The 12,234-nt window shown below is 34.1% G+C and overlaps 1 protein-coding gene across 5 annotated transcripts in view; it reads right to left on the bottom strand.

Annotated features, from left to right (window-relative positions):
- CAMSAP2 (calmodulin regulated spectrin associated protein family member 2) overlaps positions 1-12,234 on the bottom strand; it is a 119,425-nt gene that overhangs the window by 22,004 nt on the left and 85,187 nt on the right. For 3 of the 5 annotated variants that reach the window (XM_059413061.1, XM_059413062.1, XM_059413065.1), the window contains 3 exons: positions 8,628-8,660; positions 5,730-5,871; positions 5,291-5,430 (listed from right to left, as the gene is read on the bottom strand). In XM_059413061.1, coding sequence (XP_059269044.1) covers positions 5,291-5,430; positions 5,730-5,871; positions 8,628-8,660 — 315 coding nt within the window. The remainder of the gene's footprint in view (positions 1-5,290; positions 5,431-5,729; positions 5,872-8,627; positions 8,661-12,234) is intronic. The other 2 variants (XM_059413063.1, XM_059413064.1) reach the window with 1 other exon arrangement.

Raw genomic sequence — 12,234 nt, 5'->3', positions numbered from 1 at the left:
TGTTTGCTGGACTCAATCCCAGGACCCTGGGACCGTGACTTGAGCTGAAGGCAGACACTTAACTGACATCCCATATATCTTCAGTTTTTAAAACAGTACATAATAAATGGCCAATACATACTTACTGAATGAACGTATAAATGAATGAATAAATACCTAACAACAAAGATCAGTTGGCAAAATACCAAACTGTTGACAGGACAGGGAATATCTCTGGTAGAAAGAGCATCATGATTTATAATTTTTCTTTATATTTATCTCCATCAGATAATTTCTAAACCCAAATTATAACATTATATTTAAAGTATTGGCCCTAGGTTCCATTCTATTAGTATAGTTAACTGAAAGCTTGTCTATATCTTTTGGAAAAACATTAACACTCAACTAAATTGTCAACTGACACATTAATATTTTAAGGACCTTAATGTTTGATATCACTAAACATGAAAGAAATGGCAATCAAAACCACAATGAGATATCACCTCACACCTGTTAGAATGGCTTGTACGTTGTTGGTGGGAATATTAACTAGTACAGCCACTGTGGAAAAGAGTATGGCAATTCTTCAAAAAATTAAAAATAGGACTACTATATAAGGGGTACTTGGGGGTTGGGGCCTCTGCCTTCAGCTCAGGTCATGATCTCAGTGTCCTGGGATCGAGCCCCATATCCAGCTCTCTGCTTAGTGGGGAGCCTGCTTCCTCCTCTCTCTCTGCCTGCCCCTCTGCCTACTTGTGATCTCTGTCTGTCAAATAAATAAATCAATCAATCTTTAAAAAAAAATAATAAAAATAAAATAGTACTACTATATGGATCCAGCAATTCCACTTTTGAGTATTTATATGAATAACTGAAAACAGGATTGAAGAGAAATCTGCATTTCTGTGTTCACTGCAGCATTATTTCCAATAGCCAAGATACATATGGAGACAGCCCACATGTCTGTCAATAGATGAATGGATAGAGATGATGTGGTGCATATATACAATGGAATATTATTCAGCCACGAGAAAGAAGGAAATCCTGCTATTTGCAACAACACTGATGGACCTTGAGGGCATTGTGCTAAGTAAAGTAAGTCAGACAGAGAAGACAAATTCTGTAGGATTTCACTTATACAAGGAATCTAAAAAAGCTGAACTTAAAGAAACAGAGTATAGAGTGGTATTCACCAGGGACTGGGAGGCTGAGGAAATGGGAAGATTTTGGTTAAGGGGTAAAAGCTTCCACTTATAAGTGGAACTATGATCTAATGATTATAGTTAACGAGATATGTATTGTATACTTAAAAGTTGTTGAAGGCGTAGATCACTACAAAAAAGAAATGGTAAATATGTGATATGATAGAGGCGTCAGCTAATCCCTGGTGGTAATCATTTTGCATACTTTAAACTTATACAGTGTTGTATGTCAATTATGTACTATAAAGCTGGAAAAAAAAATACTTCAGTAAGATACTGTTGTTGGCCACAAGATGTCAGCATAGTGAGAGTTTTCCCAAGTAACCAAATGATCATTTCTTTTGGAATTTATGATGATGAAACAGCAATAAATCTGTTACCATATTCCAGGCATGATACCAAATAAATTTCATTTAAAAGCTTTCTTTCCTTTTGGTTAAAACAGTCATGCAACTACATATTAACATTCTTAAACAATTAATGCAGAAGAATATAGATATACATAACATGGAAAACAGATAATCAAGTCAAAAGATGGGTAGAAGACATGAACAGACATTTCTCCAAAGAAGACTTACAAATGGCTAACAGACACATGAAAAAATGTTCACCATCACTAGCCATCAGGGAAATTCAAATCAAAACCACACTGAGATACTACCTTATACCAGTTAGAATGGCAAAAATTAACAAGGCAAGATACAAATGTTGGAGAGGATGTGGAGAAAGGGGAACCCTCTTATACTATTGGTGGGAATACAAGTTGATGCAGCCACTTTGGAAACAGTATGGAGATTCCTCAAAAAATTAAAAATAGAGCTACTCTATGACCTGGCAATTACACTAGTGGGTATTTACCCCAACGATACAGTTGTAGTGAAAAGAAGGGCGATATGCACCCCAATGTTCATAGCAGCAATGTCCACAATCGCCAAACTGTGGAAAGAGCTGAGATGACCTCCAACAGACAAATGGATAAAGATGATGAGGTCCATATACACAGTGGAGTTCATTACTCAGCCATCAGAAAGGATGAACACCCAACTTTTTTATCAACATGGATGGGACTGGAGGAGATTATGCTGAGTAAATAAGTCAAGCACAGAAAGTCAATTATCATATGGTTTCACTTACTTGTGGGGCATAAGGAATAACATGAAAGATATTAGGAGAGGGAAAGGAAAGGTGAAGTGGGAGATCGGAGGGGGAGACAAACCATGAGAGACTATGGACTCCAAGAAACAAACTGAGGGTTTAGAGGGGAAAGGTGAGCCTAGTATTGGGTATTTAGGAGGGCATGTATTGCATGGAGCACTGGGTGTTACACGTAAACAATGAATCTTGGAACGCTGCCTCAAAACTAATGATGTACTGTATGGTGACTAATAAAAATAAAATATGCTTTAACTACTCTCCCCCAAATCCTAGTATCTCACTCAGAAGAAACCACTATTAAGTTTTGTGTTCATCCTTCTAATCAACCTTCTCCTATGCATAGATCTGCATACAAATAGAAAATAACTTTTTTTTTTTTTTAAGATCTTATTTATTTATCTGACAGACAGAGAGAGAGATCACAAGTAGGCAGGGAGGCAGGAAGAGAGAGGAGGAAGCAGGCTCTCCGCAGAGCAGAGAGCCCGAGGCAGGGCTCGATCCTAGGACCTTGGGATCATGACCTGAACCGAAGGCAGAGGCTTTAACCCACTGAGCCACCGAGATGCTCCAGAAAAAACCTTTCTAATATATAAATTACATCATGCTATAATGTTGCTACCCACTTTATTCACTTAATAACATCTTGGGAGAGATTTCTGGATCAACTCAACTTTACACAGTAAAAGTTTAAAAGTTTAAACTTTAAACAGCTCAACTATATTAAACATTTTGTGCCCCTCATAAGATGAATTATTTCCAACTATTAGTCTTAAAATATTCAATGAAAGTCAAACTCACTATTCTAATAATTTAGTATATAATACAGAAAGTGACCAAAGCCTTTTCTGTAGACAGTTAATCCCCTTTACTTCACCAATCCTTTTACCCACCTCCCCTCTGGCAACGTACTAGTTTGTTTTCTGCATTTAAGAGTCTTTTTTTTTTTTTTTTTAAATTTGTCTTTTTGTTCATTCATCTGTTTTGTTTCTTAAATTCCACACTTGAATAGAGTTATATGGTATTTGTTTTTCTCTGACTGATTTCACTTAGCACTATACCTTCTAGGTCTATCCATGTTGTTACAAATGTCAAGATCTCATTCTTTTTTTATGGCTGAGTAGTATTTGTGTGTGTATATACACAACAACATTTTTATCCATTCATCTGTGGATGGACACTTGGGTTGCTTCCATATCTTGGCTATTGTAAATAATGCTGCAATAAACATAGGGGTGCATATATCTTTTCGAACTGTTGTTTTCATTTTCTTTGGGTAAAAACCCAGTAGTAGAATTACTAAATTCTATTTTTAATTTTTTGAGGACCCTCTATACTATTTTCCATAGTGCCTGTACCAGTTTGCACTTCTACCAGTAGTGCACGACGCTTCCTTTTTCTCCACAGCCTCACCAACACTTCTTTTCTTTTTGATTCTAGCTATTTTGACAGATGTATCTGTCAGTTAAATATGCCTGATTTAAGAAAATGTTTTTATATCTAGATCATGCCCAGACTAAGTCAATTTAAACATCAGGGCTATATATTATTTAATGGAATTCCAAGGTAAGCAACTTAAATTATTCAATCTTATGTCTCAATGTAATTAATGAAATGAGTTCTTTGAGACTACAGAAATAGTATTTAATTTTCTTAACAGATGAGTGCCAGAAAAGGCATTAACAAGATATATATGGAAAGAGTTATTTCCTATCTTCCATTTTGATAAAAATGGCAAGGTAGATTCTTCAAAATAAATCAGTGTTTTTCTTCTGATGTATCAGACAGTGGGGAGTGGGCCCACTCGGGGTCAATAAGAATAGTGGGTTATTTTAGAAAGGCCTTTACCTTTGGCTCTGTCTTCTACCTGTGGTGATCCATGGGTGAAGGAAAGAGAGATCAGAGAGTAAGAATGACAAGAACCATGAGGTACTAGTATCATGGTAGGAAGGGTCCATTAGCAGTTTCAATTAAAGTTGACATTGAAACTATGAGGAGAACGATACAAAGTTGTTCCTCTCAGCCAGACTTAAAAAAAAAAATCTATTATAAGATTATCTATCCTTGAGACTCTAGAGCGGAACTGGTCAACTTTAGGCAGGTCTGTAAGATACGAAGGAACTTCATAGCTATGAGCTGCTGGGAATACCGAGGTATCAGGTCACATCACAAAATTTTTAACAAGCAACTGCCTTTTAACTTGCAGCTCAGAAGAAGTTACACGTGACATGTCTCTCTTCACTGCTACAAAGTAAGTTCCATCAGAACAGGGAGGATCTTGGTTTTGTTCACTTAGCCATCCCAAGCACCCTAAACACAACTAGTGCTCAATAACTGTTTCCTGTCAGAATGTAGTAAGCGGTGGCCTACAGCTAACAGACAGTGTGTGATATTCTGAAGCAAGGGGACAAATTCATAAAACTGAATTCCTTTTTAAAAAGGTTCATTTCCAGACTATTTTAATATTTTCCTTTCCCTCTTTCTTTCTCTAGGTTTTATCTCAATTCTTGGGACCTTAAGGATTCCTTCTTCCCATAGTCCACAGTCCTGCTGAATGCTAAAAGTGACCGGAACTTCCTTCATGCTCCCAGGATACCATAATAGCATCTGTCTAAGATTCATGTAGTGACTAATCCTCTATTTTACTAACTTTAGGACAACAGGTCAGTTTTGTACCACAACTTTTCAGTTTAGCTCTGTATTATAAAAGAAACCCATAGCTAACAGTGTATTAAAACCTTTTAAAATAAGGAGAAAAATAAAACTTTTTTCAAAAGCTTAACTGACTGATATTATAGTTAATTTGTAAACTTACAGTGACTATGCCATTTATAGATCTAGTTACATATATATTTTTTAATATAGTTACATATACATTATATGATCTAGGTACATATATATTTTTTCAAAAGCTGAAAGCAAAACAAAACAAAAACACCAAGAATTATTTAATTTACCTTTATGGATGAAGCAGCATACAGCATATCTTCCAGGGTGAAATGGCAACACTGGTTCAAATATTCTTGGCAAAATTCTTGAATCAGCTGCAGATTATACAGGCTATCAGCCAAAGACATGGTTTCTTTCAAACAAATATCTTCAAATAAGAAAAGAGCAAGGTGATGACTGTGGGTTAATTTGATAACATACATTTCATATCATTTTATAATTAGTGGCTTAGTACAAACACATATTTATGTGGAATCTGTTTTACATACACTTACAAATAAAGGGGCCTCTACACAGAAAGACTTAGGACTGTTTTATTCAAACTACCTTCCTCGGGATTATATGTAAACTTTTTTTTTTTAAGCCTTCATTACTTATTAAATACTGTTTTCTCAATATTTGTCACCATCTATCTACAGCCCACAAATATTTCGCTGGGACACTTACCCTCTATTCTCACGACACCAGGACAGTAAAAGTGAATAAGAGCAGCTAACGCACAGCCGTCCGTACCATCTTTCAACAAATTTTCTACCAATGGAATGCAAGGCAGTTGCTTGAGCAATGTTTGCTCCTTTCTGTAACGAGCCTATAATATAAAAAAAAAGAGAGATAAAATAAATAAATACTAAACATAAGGAAAAAACTGTCACTGTAGAGTCTAATGCACCAGTAATATACATCAAGAGAAATGAGAACTATTCAAGCAACATCCTTCTTTTCTAAATACTACTAGACATTACTTTACCAAAGTCAAATACAGAGAAACAGCTTTATAGTTTCAAAGTACTTAGTACAACATTATATTGCCAATTTACATGAAATGAACTTTAGGCTAAATATTTAAATATAAAAGCATCATAAAATGGGTTCTGAACATTTTACATCCAAAGCATCATTCTGTTCTTTTGTAGATAATAAAATTCATTTATTTTAATGTTGGCCTTAACTTAGACCACAAGTTCTTATACGCAAAGAGCAAGAGTACTATTGGAGCATAAAGAATTACAAGAATTCTCAAAATTGGGAAGCAGGTATAAGAATACAATACTATTCTTACAGAAAATCTGACAATAAGAAACATCACTTTGAGTAACTAGAATATCACCAAAATATTCTGGTTTGGCATTAAGATAATATAAATAAAATGTAACACCTTTGAAACAAAAAAACAACCCAATGAGGGTTAGGGCTAGGGTTAACAGAGCAAATAAAAGGACTTCTGCTCCCCCTCAGAAAAACAGAAGAAATCTTTGTTTTTTAAAGATTGCTTGGTGTGACTGGATACAAATTTGTAAGACAGTTCTCTAGAAATGAGACATGCTCTTAAATCAGACTACCTAGGTTCAAATCCTGGTTCTGACACTTACTAGCTCTGTAATCTTGGACAAATTACTTAAACTCTCACTTCTCAGTTTCCCCATCTGTAAAATGGGGATAATAATAGTACCTACTTGATAGAACCACTGAAGGATGAAGTAAGGAGATGCCCATAAAATGCTAATAAGCACACTGCTGGGAACACAGCAAGGGATAACTAAAGGCTGGTCTGTTACTAGCTGTCAGCTCTCCTAAAGCCAAGAAAATAATGCTAAAGACTTAATGAAAATGCATATTGAAGTATTTTATTAGAAAAACTTATGATTAAATTGGTTACTGATATTTCAAGGTTTTTAATCAAAACTAATTTTTCTTCTAACTCCATCTGGTTTATATATATTTTAATAACTATAATTATGAAATAAAATACTTCTGTGAGAATAAAAACAAAAATAATTTACTGAAAGAGAACATTTACTATCTGGTGGTGAAGTTAAATTTCCTTTAAATGCTATCCCTCAGAAAAGTACATGCATTAATGAAGAAATAAGTATTTATTCCTATTTCTCTCTGGCTACCCAAGAACAAGACGCATGGAACATTTTTTCCTCTTGAAGATATCAGAGAGCTTGTTCTTCTTCATTAGTGCACACTAGACATCTCTATTTAATGGTATGTTCCAAACTCAAAAGTACCTACATTCAGAAAAAAATTATATATATGCACTATATAAATTCCTTGATTACTGATTTTAGTATCTTTAGTAACCTGTTAATAGAGTTAGAGTTAATAGAGTTTAGAAACTGCTAATAGAGTTTAAAATTTAACCATGAAAAAAGAGCAGAGAAGTAGTAAAGGGGAGGGTGAGAAAAAGAAGAAATCAACCATTAGCATCTTCTAGCCTTAAGTTACCCTTCTCATATTTGGTAAGCCACAGTTCTAGATCCTTACATTCCTTTCCCTGGCCAGCTAGAAACAAAACAGTCTCCGTCTTAGAAATCCTCTAAATTGGCTGGGTGGGCTCATTGCCAAACTTCCCAGCTCCCTAGGAGCAGCCTGTTTTCACCCTATAATCTGAACTAGACTGAGCTGAGCGCCCAGGGTCATGGAATAAAGAACCGAATTGTGATTTGTCCTGCTGCTCTCTGCCAAGCAGCACTTCTATTCAAGGCACACACTCACACAGACTAATGAGGCTTTAGCAATAAATGTAGATGATTTAGAACAGACTATCAGGGATTTCTGAGTGCATACTAAAAACTTTTCCTGAAGATTATATCCTAAAAGATGTACCAGGTAAATAAACTTCTGAAGTCATGTACAACTCTTATTTGCAGTTCATAAAAGTTGTCATCTTTTATATTTTATACTTGATCTTCTATGGTTTTATAAACCTGCTGTATGGAAACATTCCTTATTCCTTCTTTAAACTGAGAAATCTGGTATTTAAAAGGGGCATCATATTTTCTATCTTCCAAAATGACAGTGTATTTCTAAGTTATATACTTATTTCTGAGGGTATAAAATACTTAAGTGGTCTAACCACCCAGATTTAATTTTTAAGGAACAGACCTTCAGGTCAAATCAGAACTGAATATAGTTTAGGTCTAATACTGGTATGGCCACTAAGAAAATGTCACTTTTTTAATCACACAAAAAGTATACCCTTAAAAAAGGGTATAGATAATTTACATATGTAATTCAGATCTACTTTTCCTAAAGTTATTAGAACTAGTAAGAATCTCTATCCATACATGTTTTTAACCTAGTTACTAACAGTCTGTAAATATCAATAGGACTAATGAAAGAATGCTTATGCTTTAAACTATTTTTAAAGCTTCTAATCCAAACTTTGGCTAGATTTTTTAAATCTTTTTACTTTATATTATGATCAAATACCTTAAAATCCAATCTCAATGCAGCAACTAACAGAATTATATGAAATGACTATACCAGGGAGACACAACAATACCATTCTACAATTATAATTCTGGAGAGCAAACTGAAGTAGCTGGGCAAACTTACTGGAACCAGTTTCCAAAACCATTTGGAAGGAGACTTCAGAGGAAGCAGCAGGGGGAAAAAAGGGAAAGCAAAAGGTAAAGGGAAAATTCATCAGAATGATTTTCAATTAAAAAGTGACAATAAAGCTTCTCATAGTGGAGTTCCAAGTTTATAGTTCTCATAATACTTTTTAATGTTAATTAAGGTTTAAAAATATATAGGTTCCTAATGATAAAGACTTCCACCTTCTCCTCCCCTCATCTCCTCTCCCAACACAACAATTCATTTTTCAGATACTCAGGATAGTTTGTATACTTTGGCAGCAAAGAATTTTATTTCCAGTTCTAGAATCACACATCATATTAAAAAGTAAATCTATATCACAAAAGGGAAGTAGAAAGATCAGGGCTGGATATGCAGTCACTATAATGCTTAGACTTTAGTAAACCAAGTCTGATATGGCTGTGTTTCTTTCCAAAGAGAAAAGAAGAAAGACTCTATCAATAAGTGTACGAATAAAGCAAATAGCATTGTAGACCTGAACAAAATAATTTCTTTCCACTATAAGAAGAATTTCTTTTAATTAATGGGGTAATTGACAATTCTTACTAAGATTTTTACAGTCTCTAAAGCAAGTAGCTACTTACATAAAGAGAATATAAATGTTATTAATTTTACTATCTAGAGGTATACCAAAGTATATAATTTTACCTCTTTAAAATAATGAATAAATTCATAATTTCAGTCAATATGAGCTAATAATTTGATTATCTTTGTACTTTTGAGCACAATTTCTAAGGGCTTGAATAAACACTTATTGAATGAACCAAACTAAATGGGGTCTGAGTTAAAATTCATATTCAACTTTTAGGTAGAAAGTTTATTCTGCAGGGGTGCCTGGCTGGCTCAGTAGTTAGAGCATGTAACTCCTGATCTTGGGGTTTTGAGTTCAAGCTCCACATTGGGTGTAGGAATTACTTAAAAATAAAATCTTTAAAGACAAGTTTTTCCTATATAAAATTAACTGTAAAAACAAGATTATTTGGAAAATAAAAAATAATTTCAAGAACTTTAAGAATCAGAAAAAAGTCACCTCAAGAATCAGAAAAATACCAACTTTCCATAGAGATAACATGTCCAATAAGTTTTCCTTATTGCATCAGGAAAAAATAACCTTAATAATTTTGTTGCATGTATTTTAGTCTCTCATTTAACCAGAAGTTTTGGGCAGTTGCAGTTATGATAACCATAAAAAGCACAAAAGAACAGGAGCAAAGGAAGCCACTGAGAATGTGTCAGGATCCCAATGAAAAACCAAAATTTTCAAAAACAGGGGTTTTCTTGGTTTTGAGACTAGAAAATTCCATTATACACAAACTGATACCAAGAAATTTATTGTGAACTATTAAAACAGGAGATATGCAAAGCAGTCTCTGATGGTTCTATATATCTCTCTATATATATTTTGTAAAATATTCAATAGGACTTTTTACTAATTCAGATGCCCTGGCCTTCCTCCCACCTCTCCACTGACCTAACTTAGTGATAGCAATCCTACTAAGGAAAAAGGAAAACCATTTGGATTGCCTAGCTGAAGGAAATGGGACTAAAAAAAGTAGACATACTAAAAGAACAAATACATATCTGTGCTATTCATGCTTATAAACACATGCTTTCATAAGCTCAAATATACGCAAAACCTCCTTGTTGAAGAAGGATAACTATATTTCTGAAGTGAACAGCAATTGCCCCCTCCTTTTAATTTTCAGAGAATAACTAGGCAAACTGTAACCTCAAATCCTGTTTTAAGATAAAATTATGAGACTGAAATGTTTTTAAAAGGCCACAGACAACTGGTGAAAATTTTTTTATTAAGTTTTTACTGATGACAAAGACCAAACTGGGCAGTTCTGATTTTCTGGAATAATTCTATTTTCCAGCAATCCTTTCTACTGTCTTCATCACACATTTGGCTCACCCTTAATTTTGGTTACTTGTTTTAGGTCTTGCCATTAACACTCGCCAAACAGTTCTATGTCTTCCCCTGGGTATCCACAATCACTCTGGAATTTAGGCTAATTCCTGAACTACTTCTGGGTGCTCTCGAGACACTTTGGGAGGATGCTGGTTTGACCTGGCTATTACTGGAAACCTCACGAAGCTGGAATTTATTAAGGAATTAATCATAGTGTGACCTGTCACCTCATAAGCCATTAGACTTAAGAATCTCTTTACTGCTGTCGGTCCAAAAGTTGTGCTGAATTGCCGACAGGAATGTAAAATGGTACAAACTCCTTTGGAGAAGATTTTGGCACTAGCTACCAAAATGATACAGGTATTTACCCTTCAATCTAGCAATCCAATTTCTATGGAATTTATCCTGAAATTTCAATACAAAAGGATATTATTCTTTGTAGCGTTATTTGTGATTGCAAGATACTGAAAATTACTTAAATGCCCAAAGGAAAGTAGTTAAAAAAACTATGGTACATACACAAAACAGAGTACTATGCTGCTTCAAAAATATGAGGAAGATATCTAGGGACTATATGCAGTAATTTTCAGGATATACTGTCACTGAAAAACACAAATTGTGAAAGTGTGAAAGATTAAATATGTTTTGTTAAAGGAGAAAAAACCAAACATATATATATATATATATATATACACATGTGTATATGAATGTGTGTGTGTGTGTGTGTGTGTGTATGCTTACTTCTATAAAAACAAAAACAAGAAGGATAGACCAATTTGTTACCTATAAGGGTTGGCAGGGAGTGAGGGACAGGAAAGAGGCAGAAGAGGTAAGGGGAGGGGCTGATAGTTCTTTGAGTATAACTTTTGCATAGTTTTGACTTTGGGAATTATATTAATGTTTTACATATTCAAAAAATGAAATTAAATCAACAAGGATGGAGCAAAAAGTCCACAAACACTAAATGAAAACAGAAACCAACAAAACCAAATACATTTCAAAGGAATAACAGAACTACAATGAAGTGGTGGTGGTGGGGGGAACCCAAGTAATTTCAGAACACAGCATTTTGACCATACATCATCAATATAAAGAAAAAGGAATCACATTGTATCTATATGAGATGATGGTTAACTAAACTTATTATGGTAATCATTTCACAGTATGTAGAAGTCAAATAATTATGCTGTATACCTTAAACTTATACAGTGTTGTATGTCAATTGTATCTCAATAAAACTGGAAAACATATGAAAGCATTAAAAGGATAAAATAAACCCAAAAAACTCAAAAAGAAAAAGGAATTGCAAACAAATCTTAAGCTCTTTAGTGGGTTTCTTTTTCATATTGGTTTACACGGAGCAACTCTGAAGCTATTTTATTTGTATTCTAAGATTAGGCAAATAAGTACAGTTAACACCATTAAACAATACAGGCTTGAACTGCACAGGTCATTTACACATAGGTTTTTTGTCTTCTTTTGTTTTGTTTGATAAATATAGTACAGTCTTGGAAACATATTTTCTCTTCCTTATGATTTTAATGCCATTTTCTTTAGCTTTACTGTAAGAATACAGTATAAAATACATATAACACACAAAATGTGTGTTAATTAACCATTTATGTTATTGGTGAGGCTTCCAATCTACAATAA

Source organism: Mustela nigripes, chromosome 10 (assembly GCF_022355385.1).
Source record: "Mustela nigripes isolate SB6536 chromosome 10, MUSNIG.SB6536, whole genome shotgun sequence".
Classification (NCBI taxonomy): domain Eukaryota; kingdom Metazoa; phylum Chordata; class Mammalia; order Carnivora; family Mustelidae; genus Mustela; species Mustela nigripes.
This window is presented reverse-complemented; position numbering and strand designations above follow the sequence as displayed.